General features: G+C 34.1%; 1 protein-coding gene across 1 annotated transcript in view; it reads right to left on the reverse strand.

The window, feature by feature from the left end:
- Positions 1–594: 594 nt before the first annotated feature.
- The window catches only part of SMC3 (structural maintenance of chromosomes 3), a 32,394-nt gene continuing 10,544 nt past the window's right edge, over positions 595–22,444 (reverse strand). Inside the window, exons 7-29 of the mRNA XM_061193432.1 lie at positions 22,161–22,239; positions 20,636–20,753; positions 19,482–19,657; positions 18,846–18,926; positions 18,447–18,611; positions 18,003–18,124; positions 16,006–16,219; positions 13,574–13,677; positions 13,297–13,396; positions 12,528–12,688; positions 12,058–12,199; positions 10,134–10,284; positions 8,510–8,662; positions 6,995–7,146; positions 6,079–6,237; positions 5,360–5,467; positions 4,749–4,857; positions 3,844–4,091; positions 3,545–3,757; positions 3,027–3,218; positions 2,690–2,867; positions 1,542–1,648; positions 595–934 (exon numbers count right to left, since the gene is read on the reverse strand). Coding sequence (XP_061049415.1) covers positions 863–934; positions 1,542–1,648; positions 2,690–2,867; positions 3,027–3,218; positions 3,545–3,757; positions 3,844–4,091; positions 4,749–4,857; positions 5,360–5,467; positions 6,079–6,237; positions 6,995–7,146; positions 8,510–8,662; positions 10,134–10,284; positions 12,058–12,199; positions 12,528–12,688; positions 13,297–13,396; positions 13,574–13,677; positions 16,006–16,219; positions 18,003–18,124; positions 18,447–18,611; positions 18,846–18,926; positions 19,482–19,657; positions 20,636–20,753; positions 22,161–22,239 — 3,304 coding nt within the window. The 3' untranslated portion in view covers positions 595–862. The remainder of the gene's footprint in view (positions 935–1,541; positions 1,649–2,689; positions 2,868–3,026; positions 3,219–3,544; positions 3,758–3,843; positions 4,092–4,748; positions 4,858–5,359; positions 5,468–6,078; positions 6,238–6,994; positions 7,147–8,509; positions 8,663–10,133; positions 10,285–12,057; positions 12,200–12,527; positions 12,689–13,296; positions 13,397–13,573; positions 13,678–16,005; positions 16,220–18,002; positions 18,125–18,446; positions 18,612–18,845; positions 18,927–19,481; positions 19,658–20,635; positions 20,754–22,160; positions 22,240–22,444) is intronic.

Consider the following 22,444-nt stretch of genomic DNA (forward strand, 5'->3'; position numbering starts at 1 on the left):
AAACACAATAAGCAGCAAAGCTCTAATCTGGGAAAAGACCAATGTTTCAACAAGGTTTTCCAAACTACTTATCCAGAAAAACAAGGAAATTTTATAGCTCAATTTCTTGGATACTCTTCCCAACTTCTATTAAACACACTGCCATTTTAAATTTAAAATACTTTTTAAAGGACTGTTACACTGAGTTAAAGCAGGGGTTCTAACCCTCTCTGAGGGTCAGAATCACCTTGCAGAACTTTAGAATTAACAATGAACAAGACCCTATCCCTCAAAGATTTCGATTCAAGTGGTCTAGGGAAAGATTTCAGCAATGTTACATTTTTAAAAGCTCCCTTATGGATTTAAAAATGCAGCCAGGATTGGGAATCACTGCTGTAATTCAACAGAATATTAAACTGTGTTTTAAAAATCTTCTTTTAGGTGAAGGCAGACCTTTTCTTAAGCAAAACAAAAGGTAGATATTTAAGAAAAATTTGTTTCTAATCATAGAACCATAAATAAAAAGCCACATAAAACACAAAGTTAGTCATAAAACCAATTATTTAATTGAAGCTATAAAAAAGAGGCAATATAATTGATAAAATAATTAGGAAAGACTATTTAGCTCATTTTAAAAGATTTAAAATAGGAGGACACTTTACAAAAAGTTGTGTGGGAAATAAAATTCTTAAACTATAAGTAGAAATGTAACATTACACAGCATGTTATAAAATACAATGACAGAAATATAAAAGGGCTATGTATGCTCTAAGTCTGAAAACTATTAATAATGACCAGATATTTAGGTTTAAATTTACAGTTCCTGGGTATGAGGATCATATTACTATACACATCTTCCAAACCAATGGGAAGTATTTTCCAATTAACCATGAGTGGTATCATCTTCTACAAAGTCTTTGGCCATCTCTGCTGTGATCACATCAATATGACTAACCTGAAGAATAAATGTTAAAAACAAAATCTGTTAAATCTTAAAGAAATATATCAGTGTTCCCCTGTATAGGGTAATATTTTAAAAATACATCCGATCACCTATAAATTTTACATACCAAGTCAAATGACTCTAAAACACTGACTAATAAAACCTTTATTTACAATGCTGTTTGTTCAATGCATGAGTTTAAAAAATATTCTGCATTTTAATGCTCTGAAGATATAGGTAAGTACTAACATCTAAATATTTGAACCACATTTTTGTTCAGTTTTTATTACTTTGCTATTTTAAAGAACCTTAAGGCTGAAAGCACCAGGAAGAGTTGTGTGGTCTAACCAAATATAAATGAATTTATGTAACTGTTTAAGACTGTGCATTAAATAAGCACTAAACAGATAGACAGGAAGATAGTGTCTCTTAATGCCAATAAAAATAAAACCAATGCAATGAATGCCACAAAAAAAACTGATAAACTTCATAGGCATTTTAAGTTTTTTTCAATAACTTTCAAAATTTTCTTTCATGACTTAAGTAACATAAAACAAGAATTCAACAGATATAATGGATTAAATACTACATGAACTTAAACTTCATATAAAAAAATTACCTTATTTCTGAACTTTACACCATAGAATTTGTCAGCTGACTCAAGCAGTTCAGGCCTAAAAGTAGTTGTAATAAATTGAGCATGTACAGCAAGTTCCATAATCATATCTGTAAAAAGAAATAGTAATCTAATAAAACCCTTTTTTCAGTTGAAGTGAAAATTTAAAAAGCAACTATCTTTACTCTTACCTAAAACTTAAAACTGCCTGCATGCATACATCTACAAAAAATATCAACCTGTTTCTTAAACTAGGGATAAATCTTTAACACAAATAACTTAGTTACAGAATATAAAGAAGCAACACCTTCTAACACAGCATTAGAAATAATGTCAGAGCAAAGTAAATTTTCTCACACAAAAAACCAAAAGCAACCTTTTCCTGCTACCCACACCCCCAACCTGTATACAGGATTTGTTTGCATAAACTTACTAAAGGTCACATATAGATTATTTAAACACAGATCAACATTGTTTATGACAGGGACTATTCAAGCATTGAGAAAAAGTGTTGAGACGTTTGTATAAAAGTTTAACTGGAGTAGGATTTTCAATTATTACATCTATTTCTCACAGAACTAAACTCTGTAGTCTAATACTAGATTTTTGAAAACCTGTTCAAAGAGAAATTATTTTATTTATTGACTAATACCCTGTCCAGTCTCCCTGGATATCTCAGGCAACAAGAAATATACTATAAAAGAGGTAAGCTATTGGGGCTTCCCTGGTGGCACAGAGGTTAAGAATACGCCTGCCAATGCAGGGAACATGGGTTCGAGCCCTGGTCTGGGAAGATCCCACATGCCACGGAGCAACTAAGCCCGTGAGCCACAACTACTGCTGCCCACGTGCCACAACTACTGAAGCCTGCGGGCCTAGAGCCCATGCTCCGCAACAAAGCCACCTCAATGAGAAGCCCACGTACCGCAACAAAGAGTAGCCCCCGCTCGCCACAACTAAAGAAAGCCTGAGCGCAGCCAACAAAGACCCAATGCAGCCAAAAATAAATAAATAAATATTTTTAAAAAAAAAAAGGAAAGTGAGGGAATTTAGTGGAGTGGAGATGAAGGGAAAAAAAAAAGTAAAAAAAAAAAAAAAAAGAAGAGGTAAGCTATCATTTCTACCAAGTTACTATGAAACCAAAACTGTACCTGACACAGCCTTTCTGTGCTGAGCATCCAGAGCCTGGTCAATCTCATCAAACAAGTAAAAAGGAGCTGGGTCACATTTCTGAATGGCAAAAATCAGAGCCAGAGCTACCAAGGATTTCTGTCCACCTGAAAGCTGTTGCATTTCTCTCATTTCACCTTGTTTTCCTGTAAATGACACCTAAGAAAATATTTAATGAGTTAATATCTCAAAGGGGTAAAATCACCATTATCTCTTAAAATTAAATTGCATACAATGCACCAATTTAGATTTGCAGAACAGTCTACAAATTCTACTATGATAATGCTCTGGGGAAAATTGAATGTAAAGGTATTTTACCCTAATTCCAACTCCAGTGAACTGGTCAACTGATGGAACACTGCTCTGTGACCCAGAGCCCCTCTCACTTTCACCACTCCCTTCTCCTTCATCCTGAGACTGACTGCCTTCCACATCTCCTTTCTTCATCACCAAAGTAGCTTTGCCACCAGGTACCAACTTCTGGAATACTTCACTGAAGTTTTTGGATACCTTAAAATAAACAGATAGACAGATAGATAGGGTGTTAATTGGAATATGTATTTTTTTAAAAAAAGATAAAAATTATTTAAAAGCAATCAAAAATAGTTTTATTTTTTTAATCTTAAGAACAAGAATAACAGATTGGATCCCCTTTAAGAGCTGTATAAAACATTCCAGTTACTATATTTGCCACCTATATACTGGATTTGTTTGCATGTTTTAGATCCAATTATCAGTGGAAAAAAAGTTTTAAAATCTTTACAAATTGAATAATAGACTGAATAATACCCGAAGATTTTAGCTTGTGTGTGTATTTACTACAAATAGAAACATACCTGTTTGAAAGTTAACTGAATAGCTTCATATTTTCGAAGTTCAAGTACATTCATCAGTTCCATGATTGATTTGTACCCCCTATCCAACTCTTCTTGTCGCTTTATTAACTTTTCTTTCTGCTCAGAGAAATTTACAAACTGATCTAAAGCTTTTTTGTTAACATGGCTGTACTTCTTCAATTCTGTGTTGCACTGTTCAAGTTTTCGAAACAACTATAAAGAGGAAAAAAATGTATAAATAAATCCACATACAGGGAAATTTGCAATGAGATTTCAAATTTAAAACCAATTAGATTCACCTGTTTGAGGCTCAGTGTTTGGTATTTTTCAAATGCTTCCTGGGGAAGTGATCCAAGTTCTCGAATTTTCTTCATACACTCTTCTTTCTTCTTCAGTAGCATGCCTTGTCGATTTGTCATCTTTTCTAGTTCTTTAGTGTCATGATTTATAGCATCCATGTGTTCTTTTTCCATATTTTTCCAGCGCTCCATACTTTTCTGCAACTCCTTAATTCCAGCTTCTGTTTTATCAATGGAATTGTCCAAATCTAAAATGGGGGGAAAACCAAATTAGGCCATAACACCTATTTTATTATTTTTTTGACCGAACCGCGTGGCCTGCGGAATCTTAGTTCCACGACCAGGGATTGAACCCAGGCCCTCAGCAGTGAAAGCACAGAGCCCTAACCACTGGACAGCCAGGGATTTCCCCATAACACCTGTTTTAAAGCCAGAGTGTTAGCTGACCAAAGATTTTAAAGGTCAAATCTATCAAAATAAATAGGTTTAAATTTTACTGTGAAAACTTATGAAAAACTTCAGAACAAAATTGGGAGTGTACATGAGTCAAAGTATACAGTTTATATTTAATGTTTATGTTTATAAAAGCCTAAAATAATTTTCTTCTCAGCAACTAGTGATAAGAAACTTGATTCAGCTATTTCATACTTTTGCCAATGAAACTAATAATGTATGGTCTCTCATAAAATTGTCACAAACATTTCAACAAAACAAAGGTTACTATTTATAATCAACACCCTAAACTCTGTTCACTATAAACTGTTTATGATGATGGAAAACACATAAAACTATTGGTACATGCTTTTGCCTATTTGGATATTTAATTTTGTAGTCAACAATCTTATAAAACCAATAAGCTAAATTTAACTAAATACCAAAAATATTTTTACTAAATAAAAATTCACCTTCTGATCGTGCCATGGTATCTTTTACTCTTTTATTGATGGCTTCAAGTTCTGAGGTTGTAGCAGTGAGAACAGTACCCCCTTCTGTCTCTCTCAGTTCGTTGAGTTCCTATAACACAAAAGGAACTTAAGAGCATTAAACCACAAAAATATGAATTTTGTTAGTTTCAAAATGTTATAACTGCCAACGTTTATATAGCTGTTGATATGTTTGAATAAACACTTAAGAAAACCAAAAAAATACTTCAAATAACTGTAAATATTTAATGTATCCATTAAAGGGGAAAAAATTACTAGAAAATTTCTCAGCATCTGACTACTGATGAGAAAATATTCGTAACTAATATTTACTACCTAGAATGTGCCAGATAATCATACAAAATGGGTACTACTGCTATGCTTATTTTACACAAGAGGAAACTGGAGCTTAGAAATATTAAATGACTTGCCCAGTACTGTACACTAGGTGGCAGTGCTAGAAGTCCAAGCCAGGGCAGGTGGTCAGACCGCTCTGCTTTCTGTCCCCAGGGCCCATACTCTAAATCAGTCTCTCTCATACAAGCATTATCAAAAGGTTATTCTTGTCAAGGAACCCTCGAAAAAGAACATACCTGTTCTACTTGGTCCAAGCGCTTTCTTAAATTCTCGTTGAGGTAAGTCTCTACTCGAGTAATAATACCTTCTAACTTAATTCTTTCATTTAGCAACTGTCTGTTTTCCTAGAAGAAAAAACAAAACTCTTCGTCTACACAGCCATGCACATTTCACATACAGGAATGCTATCAATCTGTTGTTTTCTCCATTATTTTTGTTCAAATGAGCTGAAATAGAGTTTTACACCTTTCCAAAAAGCCCTATATTTTCTTCATTTTCCCTCTTACCTATTCAGAATGCTGTTTCTGTGCCTGGTTCTTTTTATAAGGCATGCTACCAAAAATATTTTTCTTTTCCTTTTTCATTTTTTGAACTTAGTATTAATTGCTTACATCTCTGTGTTTAAAAATCAAATGTTAAAATGTTTAATCAAAACAATATTATTAAATATGTAAAGGTGGTCAGGTCAATAAATACAGCAAAGCTAACAAGCTCCATCTTACAAATGACAAATGGGCATTAAGTAAGATGAAAGAAAATAAAGATTTCTTACACAATCCTAACATATGGTTTGGAAAAACTTACTAAAACCTCATTTACTTTTATGGACATTAGAAGTCTAATAAATCTTATATTTTCTCAATAATCTCTTTCACATTCCTTTATTAGCCAGAAAGACACTTTTCACAACAGCCAATTGTCAACAAAAAATTTTTTTCCTGTCAACTGTACTTGCCTGCTGAAGTTGACGAATTTCATCATTCAGTGCATCTACTCTCTTCTGATCTTCCAGACTAAGTTGAGAAAGCAAATCAGTTCCAAGTTCTGCTTTCAGCGATTCTCTGGTGGACTCCATAGCGTGCAAACTTGCCTCCAAACTTTGTAAGCTACGTTGCTATATGACAGATTATCCATTTATTAATAAACGTACTAGTCAGTGTATCACTTATAATAGTGAAAAATTGGAAACTATATTTGATATTAAAGTGAGCTAAGTAATCATACTAACTCAATTAAATATTAGCTATCCATTATATTTGATAATTAAGAACTATGTAGCAACAAGAAAAATATTTATGATGCAGCATTTGCAGGATGTGTGTAACACATCATATTCCATGGTCAAACTATAAAAAGAAGTTGCTAGAATGTTAGGGTGGTATAATTCTGGGTATATATATATATTTTAAACTTTGTTGTTTTAGTACTATTGATGTACAAAATTAATAGTTTTTTGTCAAAACTGCTTCATGTTTATGACACCAATGTGTATTATCATTTGTAATAGCAGTAATAGTTTACTTTCTACTCATTTTAGCACAATCTGGACAGAATGCAATCAAATCAATCCATAAATAGTACTTTATAGACAAAAATGGATATTGGCTGACTACTCTCAGACAGTACTATTATGCCGTAGCTCAAAATGCCTATTTGTTTAATGAAGTTGGAAAGTCTGAATGAGGCCTACAAAAGGAGACTCTGGGTACTCATGGGTAAAAGTGTGATAAAGATACATGTAGATTCCCAAAAGTATGGGCCTAAATGAAAATGGAACAGAATGTATATGTTATATAACCTATATAATATATGGTCCACCCCAAATCTTTATAATTAAAGCAAATCTATAAAAAAAAGCATACTTAACGAACCTTGGGCATAAAGGTTTTCTCTGACTGCTGCCTCTTCTCTTTTAACATCTTCATTTCTGATAATATGCTATCTCGAGATGCTTTAAATTTCCTTTGCTGAGTCTCTATCTGCTGCATTTGGTTCATGAGCTGATCAATTTCATTATTAATCCATATACAAGGCTAAGGAAAATTCTCTTTGGTGCCTGTTAACAAAACATTGTGTATCCCCCTTCCTTTTCTTTATCCATAAATAAAGCTATTTCCACAAATTTATGGACCATAACAATGCTGAATTAAATACTACACTGTGTTCAGTCATAAAAGAAGCTTAAAACATTTCACCCCACTTCTCTCTCAAAATAACACACATACTGTTTCACTAATTGCTATACAAAAAAATAAATAATAAATACAATCCTGGGAAGTCCTAAAGGAAGCTAAATGAAATATAATACACATATATTTTTTCATTCAACAAATATTTACTATATAATCTATTATGCTTAAAGCACTATATAAGGGAGTCAGATATGAAGAGGAGGCCTTGCCCAATGTAGAAGAATAACTCCACCTAGCTGGATTATCAAATACAGGAAAGTAGTTGGTGCCTGCTGTCAACCTCTTTTTTATTAGTATTTCCCCATGCTTCGTGCTCACATCTTGCCAAATTTGGGCAGTTCTCAAAGTATGCTATGAAGATCCCTGCAAAGTTAAAACTAAGATGTTTATTTACCTTTTTCTCTGTGCTTTTGCTTGCAACTGATGACAGAAAAGCTATAAACTCACATTTCAAAAATGCCAGTTCCAATAAAGAATATCCTAATGAAGCAGTGAAAGTAATTATTTTCGCTGCTTGAGTACCTGTATTTAACATTGTGTGACATAATGCAAAGTACACATAAAGCACTTCTGCCTTATACCATGGTTGTTTTAAGAAGATGCATGTGCACAAGTGTCTCACAGTTGTGAATCGAACTAGTCACTCTTCACAGAACACCGTTTTTATTTGAAAGAACTAAGAGAACTATGGTTACTAAGACTTGCATTTTGATGGACATTTCCTCCACTAATACTAAATCTGAGCCTCAAGATAATAACCTCTAATGGACATTTTTCAACCCTTATATATTTAACTTCTATGTAGTATGTGGCATTCCTGATACTGTCCACCCTTCTTCCATTGAAATACTATCCTGGTTTTCCTCCTATAAAACTGTCTGACAAATACTCCTCAGTTCCCTCTATAACCTTAAATTTTTGTGTTCCTCAGGTTCTTTTCTCTCAGAAGTAGATTTATTGCTATTAGCTATTTAACAGCTAAGCAAAGGATGTTAAAATAGTTTTTAGTTTTCTCCCTGTCTTCAGAAGTTAAAGACATACTACATAAGCTCCTGTGCTTAAATAAAAGTCAAAGTAAAACACATGGGATATTTTTCCCCACTGCATATGAGAAAATACATCTAACATGCAAAAGATTCTATATTCCCAACCAAAACAGTTATTTCTCTACAGCAACACAAGACAAAAAGATATTTTCAATATTTCTGCGCAGATTTTCATTGAGCTTTGCTTCAAGCTCACCTAGTTCTTCTTCTGCTTTTCTAACATCTTTTTGTAATTCGAGTCTAGACTTCCTTGTATCATAATAGCCTCCAGTTAAAGCACCCCGATGACTAACTTGGTCACCTATAAACAAAACATAAGAAAATTAGTAATTCTGTATAACAACTTCTTTATTCAACAATAAATTGATTAATAATCAAATGACTAATCTACAGCCTTTACCTATTTAATAAGAATGTAAAAGTTAAGAGTTGAAGTCACTCTGGAAAAAATTTTGCTTTACAATATTAACATTTGCATTTAAAAAAATATACCTTCTAGGTGAGCCTGAACATCTACCAGAAAGGAAAGAAGTGTTAAAGACTAATAGGAACATGTCAACAGGACACAGAACCTAGCTTGAAATTCCCACTAGCCACAACTGGGAAAATCTGAAAATCAAAAATAATGATGGCAATGTGATAACATATTGAATTAAAGAAAGAAGTCCATGAATCATAGCAATACATAAAAAAGAAAAAAGGAGGGGGCTCTTTACAGAAGAGTGACAGCTAGTAAATATAGAAGCAATCACAGAATTTTAGAACCACCAGTTAGAAACCCCCAATGTATTAACTTGAGTCAGGCAAGGGTCACCAAAGGATGCTAAACCACTGGTGAAGAAGTTTTGGGGGAACCTGATATTCATGTATTCTTAAAGGATAATCCCACATATCACTTATTAATTACAAAGAGGATAAGGCATCTTTACAACCAAGATTTGCTAGTGGTCAAACCTGGCATCAGTAACAGTGGGACACATTGTGTGGTGCAATAAGAAGTACACATCACTCATGCCAAGAATGCTTAACCTAAACCTAATGAAGAGAAAGCAGTAAAATAATCCAGAACACAAGACTTTCTTTGAGAAAGTGAATTTCTTGGGGTGGGAGGAAAACAGGAGACCTGTCCTATACTGAAACTGAAAGAATCTAAAGAAAAGGCATTGAATGCATCCTTGATTGGATCCTGGATAGAAAAATATTTTTGGACAACTAAGAAAATTTGAGGACTTCCCTTGAGGCGCAGTTGTTAAGAATCCGCCTGCCAATGCAGGGGACACGGCTTTGAGCCCTGGTCTGGGAAGATCCCACATGCCACGGAGCAACTAAGCCCACGTGCCACAACTACTGAAGCCTGTGGGCCTAGAGCCCGTGCTCCACAACACGAGAAGCCACCGCAATGAGAAGCACATGCACTGCAACGCAGAGTAGCCCCCGCTCACAGCAACTACAGAAAGCCCGTGCGCAGCAACGAAGACCCAATGAGGCCAAAAATAAATAAATAAAATATAACATTTTGAGAACGGGTCCAGAGGCTTCACCAAAGAACCAAAGGAAGTCCATGGTGCAAAAAAGGTTAAGAAACTCTACTATACATCAAATGATTATACTTAAGAGACATCAACTAAATATAAAGAGGTGACCCTTTCTACATTCTGACTTGAATAAACCAACTATTTTAAAAATGAGAAATAAATGGACATGAATTTTCAAACACTCTTAAAACTAAAATGGAATTTATCTGTTCAAGGCTAAGAATTATTATTACAAACCTTCCAGGGTAATGCAGTCCATAGTGAAAGCACGGGCCAACTGGGTTGAAACTTCCATACTACGACAAATAAGTGTTTTTCCAAACACATGTTTGAAAGCTTTGTCAAATCTGGGATTGTACCTCAATTTACTTATCATAGGAATAGCATCCTAAAAATGAATATTTTGCAAGCAAAGAGATCAAAACACAGTTAATTAAAATGTGTTACCAGAATCATGAATTACATCTTCCTGAAATACAAATCAACAAAATACCTTTATATTTCAAAACTGTTGGTTTTTATACTGAAAAAGTTAGAAAAATCATTCTACTGAAATACACTGGAAATTGTGCTCATGTAAATCATCCAGGTTTTCAATACTAGAGGCACAGTGATAAAGAGCTTAGTGGCTCTGGAGCCAGACTGCTCAAGTTCAAATCCCAGTTCTGCTATTCAGATGTGTGTTCTGGACAAGTTGCTTAACTTCTCTATATGACAGTTACTTCATCTATAAAACTGAAATCACAACAGTACCTTCCTAACAAAGTTGTTAAGTCTAGGCAAGTTATATATGTGAAACACTTAGGATAGCCTCTGTCACATAGAAGGGCCTAATGTAAACTAGTAGTATTCCCTCAAAATATTTTCATTTTATTTTACCTCTATCTACAGATATATAACCTAAGTTAGATATTCAGAAAAAATATTTTTCAGATAAAATTTATTTTCCCTTTTTTCTCTCTCAACTGGCAGAACAGAATTTTTAGAATTTTTAAATTAAGAAATACATCCTACATCCAGAAAAACGCAATATGTTAAGCTTAAATTAATAATTACAAAGCAAACACCAATATAACCACCATGCAGGACATGAAACAAAACACTACTGACACCCAGAAGCCATGAGTGTAACCCTTTCCTAATCATAGTGGTTACCTTCAATGGTTACCTGCTGGGGATGACCACTATTAAAAGTTCATTCGGGTTTTTCCATAACCTGTTATGGAAAAACCCGAACGAACTTCTTGGCCAACCCAATATAACTTTTGTGGTCACTACTTCCTTGCACTTCTAGTTCTATCATCTAAGCTTATTTTGTTCAGGTAGTGTAAAGGGAACCATACTTACATGCATTCTTTTGTGTCTTGCTTCATTCACACATCACATTTATGACTCAATTTCTCCTCCCCAAAACTTCAAAAATAATTTGTAGATTTAAAAGAAGAAAAAGCTAACCACTTAAATAGCTTATAAGATTCTCACTGTTCCTCTTAAATTGTAGACCATTCTCATAGGGTTTTAGCTTTAACGTTAAAAAATAGTGAAATAGTTGCTACTACCATCAATATTCTGAAGCCAAACACCTCAAAGCAATTACATTTTTTTCAAGAATGATGTCTAGGGAATATTTTTAACCTGTTTAAAAATATACCAGCTAATAACAAAAGCAACAGTATGCTTTCTGAGCCTGTCATTTTGCTAGATATTTTTAATCTAATTTATAAGCCATTTAAAAAAAGTACATTCAGAAAACTTTAAAATATTTACTTTAAATGATAGTTCCTCAGGGAATTCTTCTCCAGCTATTTAATCTTAATTTTGTCTCCTTGAGATACACTCTCAAAGTATCCTGTGCTTATGTATGGTTTGGCCAAAAAGTTGGGGTTCTTCCGTAACATCTTAAGGAAAAACCCAAATGAACCTTTTGGCCAACCCAATATTTTAACACTTTGCACATTTTGCAATGGTTTGTTTTATGTCTTGACTGTGACCTCTGTCTCCCTTCCTTTCCTCATCCAGCACTATGCTCTTCGGTGAAGACAGGAATGTTTATCTCACAGACCACGTGAATCCCAATGTACAGTGCCTGTGCACTAGGATGTGCTAAACACAAGAAAAAACTTATTGAAAGAAAGATAGACCTTAACACACATCAACTCACATTGGTTTCAGGATAGGCAGTATCCCTTACATCTAATTTGTTAAGAGGCAGAAAAGTAACCTCTCCAGGTAGGTTCATTTTATTAAACTCCATCAAAATCTTCGTGCTGACTTCATCTGAATCAACAATGTGATAAAACAACCTACATGTAAAGAGAACAAGACACACCTGAAGTGCTATAAACATTTAAGCAAACAATTCACTTTTTTTCTATGCAATCCAATTTGTATGGGGAGGGCTACTTAGAAAATTTCAATGGAGGGAGAGGATGTACAAAAAAGGGAAATTTCTAGCTTCTACAATTAGGAACAAACACTTAACATCTACATCTTTAATTAGAAAATTAAGTAACTGAGGATACAGGATGATCATGGGAGACATATTGTATTAAAACTACAAAAAGTTGTTTCTTAGGTTACTCTTATTCCCTTTCCTTTAAAAACTCAAAATATCAAGCAAAAAAATCTCACCTATTTCCAGCAGTGACTTCCACGCATGTGTAGAAAGCAGGCTCACATTCAAAGTTATTCATCACGATACCATGATAGCCATTTTGAACATGCTGGTTTATTCCCTTTCGACGAAAGTGGTCTAGCACTTTGTTTATACTATCTATTCCATTTAAAATGGCCTGTTTAGAAGTGCAAAATATTAAAATAGTGCCAATGGCACTCCTGCTGGTAAGAAATGAACCCATTACTGTAAACATTAAAAAATATACCAAATTGGGAGAATGGGATTGACATATACACAAAATAGATAATAAGGACATACTGTATAGCACAGGGAACTCTACTCAATACTCTGTAATGGCCTATATGGGAAAAGAATCTAAAAAAAGAGTGGATATATGTATATATATAACTGACTCACTGTGCTGTACACCTGAAACTAACACAACATTGTAAATCAACTATACTCCAATAAAAATTTAAAAAGATAAAAAAATTGAAAATATACCAGAGATTAAACACTCTCCAAAAACAGGTCACTCCCTTGAAATATGCCAACTACGTGCAATACTTTATATCATGGATTCTGTTCTATGACATCAGCATTAAAAATGGACTCGCCATCTAAAAATCAAAAGTGCTATCTTTAATAGTATGGGTGCTTAAATGATACCCATTGTTTCGTATTTATAAGACAAGTAATTGGCACTCTACTCTTGAAAGCTAATAAATTCTTGTGCAATAATAACTGACAATGCAAACTGAGGTAATGAAAGAACCTGCCCACCTTTCCTGTTGCAGCTCTAAGAAGTTGCTGTTTCTTTTCAAGATCTTCTCTTTTAGCAGCAAGTGCTTGCTGTTCTGCATTCTCCTCTCTCCACAAGTAACTAATCAATAAAAATTAGACTGTCTTTAATTCTAAAAATATTAATACTCTAATAGTATACAATTTTGAATAAATACTGAAATTAAACTTCAATAGTTAATTTATAACTTAAAGACTGTTGAACAGCCAGTAATTACATTACTCAAAAATATTAAGACACATTTTAGGCTATACTAACTTTCTTTCACTTTGTAATTCATCTTTCTTATTTTTTACTTCATAGTATTTTCTGTCCAGTTCTTCAACTCGAGCTTTGACTTCATTAAGATCCTGATCCAGTTTCTATGGAAATAAAAATAATTCAAATTAAAAATCCAATTTCATACAAACTAATCCATAGTGACAGAAAGCAGATCAGTTGTTACCAGGGGATGGAGGAGGAGGACAGGAAAGGAGGGAGGAAGGAATTACCAAGGGGTACGGGAAACATTTTGGGGTGATGAACAGGCTTGTTATCTTAATTGTGGTGATGGTTTAACAGGCATATACATATATCAAAACAATTAATTTGCTCATTAATGTCCTTACTACTTCTATAATACACACCCTAGAATTTTAGAAGAAAAATACATTAATAAATTCTCAAAACACTGCAGTGCATACTTTTTGTGCTTCCCCCTCTAAACACATACACTAGAACATGAGATGTAGGAATATACTAAGAAGCAAAAAGTCTGTTTTGTACAATTAATTAGCACTGTAAAATCATCTCTATCCATTATAAAGCACAGAGTTCACCCTCACAAGTGGTCATTTTGATACACTTAAGTGTGACTAAAATATTGAAAAATAACTTCAAGCTTGAGAAAGAATGAATAAAACCTCTCACTGGAAAATCTTGGTTTATCACTAAACTTTTTCAAAAAGGGCATCTGTTGAGGTTGATATTTCCATGAACTCAAAACAAAATGCCTTTTCTTTATTTCAAGACAGGACTGTAGCTATCGCAGCTGAAACTATACTAACAAATTCCCAAATAACTGACTACCTCGATCAACCTGTGTTTTCCATTCCCTCCATAAAATATCCTGACCAAAGCCCAAAAAGTACGCTGGACTCTCAAGGCCAGTAGGCTGTCTATTACTCCTGGTCACTTTTCCTATCAGTTGAGTTGTTTATGGTTACAGAGTCAGTTCTGTTTGCTCCCTACTATGTTTTTGTTTTTGGGTAACTGATTACATTAAATACTAGATAAACTGATATGAGTACAAGGAAGAGTTGTTTCTTTAAAAAAACTGATTTAGTTTTGGACAAACTCAAAGGTGACTCACTAAAAACTGGATTAAATGGGAAAATCAACTCTAAAACACTAGGGAAAATAATTATTTAATATATAATACATAAGTTAATAGATACTGTGCACTTTATAACAGTAATTCAAAACGTCAAGTCGCAAAGTCAAGGAAAGACTGAGGACCTGATCCAGAATAAAGGAGATAACAGCAACATGACAACTAAATGCAATATATGATCTTATATTGAAACCTGAATTCTGTTCTCATCCAACTTTAAGGAGAACTGTATTTACATGTGTGGTTCATAACATGAAAGTCCCCTAGGAACTCCAATCACTACTCATATTCATAAGAAATATCTTGGGCTCTACATCAAAAGATTGGTACACACTCTGCTGGAGGATGTTGATAAAGAGGCTGTGCATGTGTGGGGGCAGGGGGCATATGAGAAATCTCTATACCTTCCTCTCAATTTTGCTGTCAACCCAAAGCTACTCTTAAAAAAAAAAAGTCGTTATAAAAAAAAAAAGTCTAAAAAATAAAGACTGGTACATAAGCATACATTTACCTATTTAAAATTAAATACTTATAAATGTATTTATGTGTAAAAAATACATATAAATATACATAAAATATACGTAAGTATACACATTTAAGATTTTATGCTTTTAGTGGCTTTTTTTGATAAACCAACCATACCAACTGGTACAGATCTCATGGGGTAAGAAGGTTCCTTCTGGGCATGTATATATATATATTCTCCTCACCCTACACCTGTCCTACACACTCCCTTCTCATCACTTCCAATCACCTATATATATCCACACATATCACTTAAAGAATTTTTCTCCCTAATTTTAAATAATGTAAGATCTTTCTTGCTCTGAAAGTAATGATTTTATCTTCTACTTCACTTTTTAAGAAAATGCTAACTAAACATGCATAGTAAATGTTTAATTCATTTAGAAAATGTTATAAAATCACCAATGCTTTAACAAAATATATATACATTCTGCAGTAAGTTATTACTTTGACAGAAAATTACATTAGAATATAAAAATGGAAAAATTTTAAGTTACTATAAAGTCATGTTTTAGTTAAGGGTAGAGTTCAGGTATATATTACCAAGTCATAAAAATATGTTTTAAAATATATTCAATCTATATGGACACTCACTGACATGCAAGAACTCTTCTTTGAAAAAGAGAACTACCATATGTATCATATTAAATTGTGCTGGTCTTGCCTAATGAAGTATCTGGTCTTGTATATTTTAAGATAAACCATTTACAAATAAAACTTAAAGAAATAGATAAAACTGCACATGTTCACACTCTTCTGAAAGATTTCACAAAGCAGCTATGAAAGTTCTTACATTATACTGCTCCAGATTTTTCTCTTTATTTGCCTCAGTGTCCTCCAAATCCTTATGTATAGCAGCAATCTGTCTTTTCTTGTCATTAATAGCCTGATCTAAAGACTTGAGTTCCTTTTTAATCCACTTATCCCTTTCTTCTTTTGATGTAAACTGGCTTCCTCGACCCTGCTTTGCATAAAGATCCGTTCTTTCCTGCGTAGCTTGGGCCAATCTACACAAGATAGAAGAGAATGGTTTGAAAAGGACAACAGGAAATAACCAAGTTTAATTGCAATCGATACCTCAAGAGTACACAGAGACAATAACCATTTCTATAATTCCATAAAAGAAGGAATTAAAGGGAATTCCCTGGCAGTCCAATGGTTAGGACTTTGCTCTCTCACTGCTGAGGGCCTGGGTTTGATACCTGGTCAGGGAATTAAGATCCCACAAGCCGCACGGTGTGGTAAAAAAGAAAAGAAAAAAAAAAAAAAAAAAAGAAGGAATTAAGTATAAATAAAGCAACTGTTATCTAACAGAGTTCCTGGGACTAGTTCTATATAACATTAACTTAACTGCAAAATCACAGTTACAGTCAGGTAAAACAGCCCATCCCCTAAGGATTTAAGGTCATTCCAGGTCTGGGTTAATCAGTAAACCTACACAAATCTAGTACCCCATATCTCAGCAATTTTCAAAAATGCTCCAACTATATTTAACTATTTGAACATTTTCAACTCCTTACAATAAAAGACACTATAAAGGTTAAAAGGCAAAACACAACATACAGAACAAATATTAATGCCCAGATAACATAAAACAACCCTATAAAACGTAAGAAAAAAAATCAAGGGGCTTCCCTGGTGGTGCAGTGGTTAAGAATCCACCTGCCAATGCAGGGGACACGGGTTCGAGCTCTGGTCTGGGAAGATCCCACATACCGCGGAGCAACTAGGCCCGTGAGCCACAACTACTGAGCCTGCGCGCCTGGAGCCTGTGCTCCGCAACAAGAGAGGCCGCGATAGTGAGAGGCCTGCGCACCGCGATGAAGAGTGGCCCCCGCTTGCTGCAACTAGAGAAAGCCCTCACACAGAAACGAAGACCCAACACAGCCAAAAATAAGTATAAAAATAAATTTTTAAAAAAAATCAGAAAAAATGGGCTTCCCTGGTGGCGCAGTGGTTAAGAATCCGCCTGCCAATGCAGGGGACACGGGTTCAAGCTCTGGTCTGGGAAGATCCCACATGCCACGGAGCAATTAAGCCCATGCACCACAACTACTGAGCCTGTGCTCTAGAGCCCATGAGCCACAACTACTGAGCCCGCGCGCCTAGAGTCCGTGCTCTACAACGAGAAGCTACCACAATGAGAAGCCTGCGTACCACAACGAAGAGTAGCCCCCGCTCGCCACAACTAGAGAAAGCCCGCGCAGAGCAACAAAGATGCAACACAGCCAAAAATAAGTAGGATAAAATAAATAAATTTTTTTAAAAAGCTGAAAAAAAAAATCAGAAAAAAATGGACAAAAGATATCAACAGGCAATTCATTAAAATGAACATAAGTGGCATAAAAACATGATAATGTACTAAATTGTGAAATCAGCAAACGTTGGCAAGTCCAATCTATGGATAGATATTAAAATGTCTCGATGTTAAAATGACATAAAGTGGGAGAATGAACACACAGCAGGATACAATTTGGGTAAAAAAAGAACAATCATCATGCATGTTTTTAAATGCCCAACATTTAGCTATGTTATCTTGGGCAAGTTACTGAACCCCCCCCAGAGCCTCAAGTTTGTCAAATTTACAGTGGTGATACTGTGGATCTCCTAGGGCTTTTGAATAGGCAATAAGCATACAATAATGCCTGGCCGACACTGCCTATATACTTTGAAATGGGCATTTAACTTTTACCCTTATTTACTGTACCTTCTTAACCCATAACTTTTTAATAAGGTTCTATAGAGGAACAATGTAGAAAATTAGAATTGTTGGTGAAAAAAATCCCAGACCTAGCAATTCCTCGCTCTTCTTTTTCTTTTACACTGTTGAATTTAGGTTCTGTTTCTGCCAGTTCTTTCTGCTTTTCTTCTATTTTTTCAAGCAGCTTCTGCCTTTCTTTTAATAAGCGTTTCTGTAAATGAAGATAAGTAAAAATGCAATCTGTTTAAAAACTTTTAATTTATAAGTCTAGCATAAAATATTTTCTCATGAAAAAAAATTCATGAGACTGATTGTGCAACACAAAACTTATTTTTAAACTGATGCTGCAACACAAAACTAATTTTTAAATGTAAGTAACAAAGATAGTATTCAGTTGCAACTTGAATGCAAATTATTTTAATGTGCCAAATCTTTTACAAAAATCCAAGCACCTGTGCCACAGAAAGGACTGTCCTCTGCAGTTCCCACTCACCTGAACATTTATATCTTTCATTTTTAGCACTTTAACTCACCCTCTGTTCACTATTGCCTGCCAATTCATCTTGTAAATCCTTGGCTTTAAGCTCCAACTTAGTCCTCTGCTTAATCTGTTCTTGTCTTTCAGCACTGAGCTGCTCCTTTTCTTCTTTCATAGCTGAAATTTTTGTTTTCAGTTCTCTAACTTGGCGCTCAATATCCTACTCAAAAAGTACCAAATAGAAACAAGTTAGACAACTAGAAATACAACAGCAAAATCAGGACACCACTGATTTGTCTCTTCTTTTTCTTTCATTTAAACTTTCAGTACTACTGTCTTTCCAATACTCAATCTCAGTGACACCCCACTTGAAGTTACCATTCTATAATTCTGGTACAAAAAGTTTACTGTGGTCAAAAATATGACTTAACCTAAACCTGGTTTATAACCTTACCTCCATTTTATCTCTTGCATCCTGCTGGGCGTCTCTTAATTGTCTGGATTTTTCTCCACTAGTCTCTCGTTTAGCAGAAAGCTGGAAAAAAAACCAAGCTAAGATTTCTAACTCATTTCGAATTTGTTCAGTATTTAAAATTTTAAAATATCTGCTAAATTTTAAAATATCTGCTAAATATTTTTAGCAAAATTTTAAAATACCTGCTAAAATAAGCATTCACTTAAAATTTTTTTCCCAAAAGTAATTGTAGTGGTTTTAAACAGAAAACGCCTGTAGTTTTCAGCATTACCTAAGACAAATTTTTGTACAACATGTCAGCAAAACTAATTACAAATTACACCTTAAAAAGCCAGGAAAAAAATCCATGAAACTTTAAAGGTGACTTCCTCTCATCCTGGTCTGCCTGACACCACCACCTAATTATATTTCAGATACAACTACAGCAAGGACTATGTGGGTCTAGGCATTTTCCTTGGAGTAAACTGATAGTGTAAATTTGCTGAGTAATGAATTCACTAAGAGGTTTTAAAATTTTGAAGTTTGTGTTTAAAAATCATTGAAAAGTATTAAATATAGAATGAGTTTAATATATTCGTAAAAATAAAATTAAACTGAAGTGGCAAAGTATTTTACCTCATCAAGTTTAGCACGAGTCTCATTAAGTTCCTGATTGTAAATGGTGTATTCCAGGGCTCGTCTCATCTTATCCCACTTCTGATACTGAGCTAGTTCTTCCTTTTCTTCTTCTAAGGTATGTAATCTCTCTTCAATGTATTTTAACAACTCATTGATTTTTTCCCGTTTGCCCTCTTAAAAATAAATGGGAGAGGGGTGAAGGAGTTGAATAAAATTTTTATGTAACATCAATTCTCAAATATACCATGAGTTAAACTTAATCTTAAGAATGTTAGCATTATTTCTTTGATATTATGTGGTAACCACATCCAAGATGCTAAAATGGCAATAAAATGCTTTATTATGAAAAGCATCAGAGAATAAACACATGGTGACACTGATTCTTTTATTACATGTGGTAAAGGCCTCTGTTTAAACTTCCTTTAAAAGCCAGTGTGCCTTCCCTTGACATTAAAAAAAAAAACCGTACTTAAATTAACATCACTGGCGTCACTGATTCTCAATTCTTACAACAGCATTATCTATAGCTGCCATATATTGAATACCAACTATATTCCAATCATGGTGCTACTTTGCTCCTCTACTCACCACTACAAACTATAAAAAAGGATTTCACAGATGGGAAAGTTATGGACCAGAGAGGTCAAGTCTAAAGTCACAATATCAGGTAATTATTAGTCAGATTTTGAACTCAAAACTGTCTGACTCTAAGCCACGAGAGGGCACAACACTTGAAAAGCAAAGTAGGGTTTCCACAATAAATGTACTAAGGAAGACTGGAAGTTCAAAATTTCACATTTACTTGCTCCTGAACAACTTAAAGCCTAATGCCAACTGATATTCCAGCAATTTTTTTTTTGAGGAATACATACATTATTATCCTCACTAATAATAAAAAGGACATTAGAGGCACAAAGTAGGTAACCTAGAAAAGCACTATTATCTCACAGTAACAACTCTTTATTCAAAGAGACAAATTATTGGAACTCTCAAACCTTAAACTTCCTGAAACTAATTTTTTCTCCATTCAGTATATAGGCAAATTATCATACAATATACTTCTGAGAATAGACAACTCCTCTCAAGTATCATAACACAACGAAAAAGTAATTCACAACAAAAAGAATAAGGTAGAATCGCATTTATTTTACCTGTTTCCTTCATTAAAGAGATGCTTTCTTCTTTTCGTTCATCATACACTCTAGTACCAGCTACTTCTCTTAATAGTTTTAGTCTCTGAGAATCTGGTGCTGTTGCCATCTGGTTGATCTAAAAGTTTTAGAAAAATAATTATTTACAGAGCTACAGACTGCTCTTTAAGAGCTCTACCTTGAAAGTTATTCACATGCGAAGTTTTAAGTATGAGTTCGCACTGGGAAAATAGCAATGAACAGAAAAGGTCTTGCCCTCAAGGAACCTACTTTCCAGTGGAAAAAAAACAGGAAGTATGCATACCATTACATTATAATTGCTATGAGGAAAAACAAAACAAAATAAGAAAATATAGCATAAAGAGTTGGAGTGACAGTAATGTTCTTGTAAAAGAGGCAGACATAGATGGCTTATATGAAATGACATATGAGCAAAAATTGAAATGATGTAAAGGGACCTATGTTGCATGTGTGCAGGAAGACTCAGATAACTGCTTTAAAATCAGCCTCCTTTTATTTTATTTTATAAAGTTTTTTTTTTTTGATGTGGACCATTTTTAAAGTCTTCATTGAATTTGTTACAATATTGCTTCTGTTTTCTGTTTTGCTTTTTGGCCCCAAGGCATGTGGGATCTTAGTTCCCCGACCAGGGATCGAACCTGCACCTCCTGAGTTGGAAGGTGAAGTCTTAACCACTGGACCGCCAGGGAAGTCCCCAGCCTCCTTTTAAAGAAATTTCTCTTATAAAGACAGTCTTTTCAAAATCTTGCTCTTAAAGTGAAACTCCATATTCTTTCTAATCACTTCTTCTGAATGCTAACTTTCCAACACATACCTAAAAAAGCCTCCAACATGAAATAAGAAGTGGACATTTTAAAAGGATTTTCCCCTAGTTCAATATAGCACAACAGAAAACTATCAGGACACTGCAGGTATGTTCTAAGAAAAAGAAATTCTTTTAGATATATATAGTTAAAACATACAAGGAAACAGTAGAACAATCAGATAAAGTATATAACTCCTAAAAACTATAAAGAATATAAATTGTATTAAGGGAGAACAATATGTAGCACTATGGTAGATTTCTGGTAATGTAAGCTTTCTAGCATTTTAACTCTGTGATATACTAACAGAGAGAGTATTAATTTCAGAAAGTAACTTTTTTCAAATGTGATTTTTATAAAGTTTCTACAACATTCTTTAATATGATTATAACTTCTACAAACCAAAAATGTCTTCCAGTACAGTGCACCTTGGTAAATGATACAGATCACCAAGAAAACAAGATCCACTTAAATAATTCTACTAAAATACTTTTATCCCACTATGCAATGGATCTATTTTGTACATAAATTTATGGCCACAAAAAAGGTAATACAAACTTCAGTGCAAAATAAATCAATGAAAACAGAAGACAATAACGTCTATTTTCACTCCAACTTAACCACTAGAATGATACCAAACTCATCATTCAATGAATATACTCAGAAAACAAATTCCACTTAAAAAGATACATATTTCTTACCTTTCCTTGTTTAACAATATAATAAGGATTGCTTCGAGAAAAACCAGCACTTTCAAGGAGATTCATCACATCATTTTTCCTGTTGATAAACAATTAACAAAAATTTTCAAATACATAACAATCCAACTATAAGCAAAAAGAGTACACTAACTCCTGGGTTAAGGTGCATGAAGGAGTACAGAACAGTCATTTAACCCTTCTGTTCTATCAGCCTCAGAGAATCTTCTGATTCTTCTATTTATGCTCTAAATTGTGCTTTGTTGAACATGAGGCAAAAGTACCTC

Source organism: Eubalaena glacialis, chromosome 1, assembly GCF_028564815.1.
Source record: "Eubalaena glacialis isolate mEubGla1 chromosome 1, mEubGla1.1.hap2.+ XY, whole genome shotgun sequence".
Classification (NCBI taxonomy): domain Eukaryota; kingdom Metazoa; phylum Chordata; class Mammalia; order Artiodactyla; family Balaenidae; genus Eubalaena; species Eubalaena glacialis.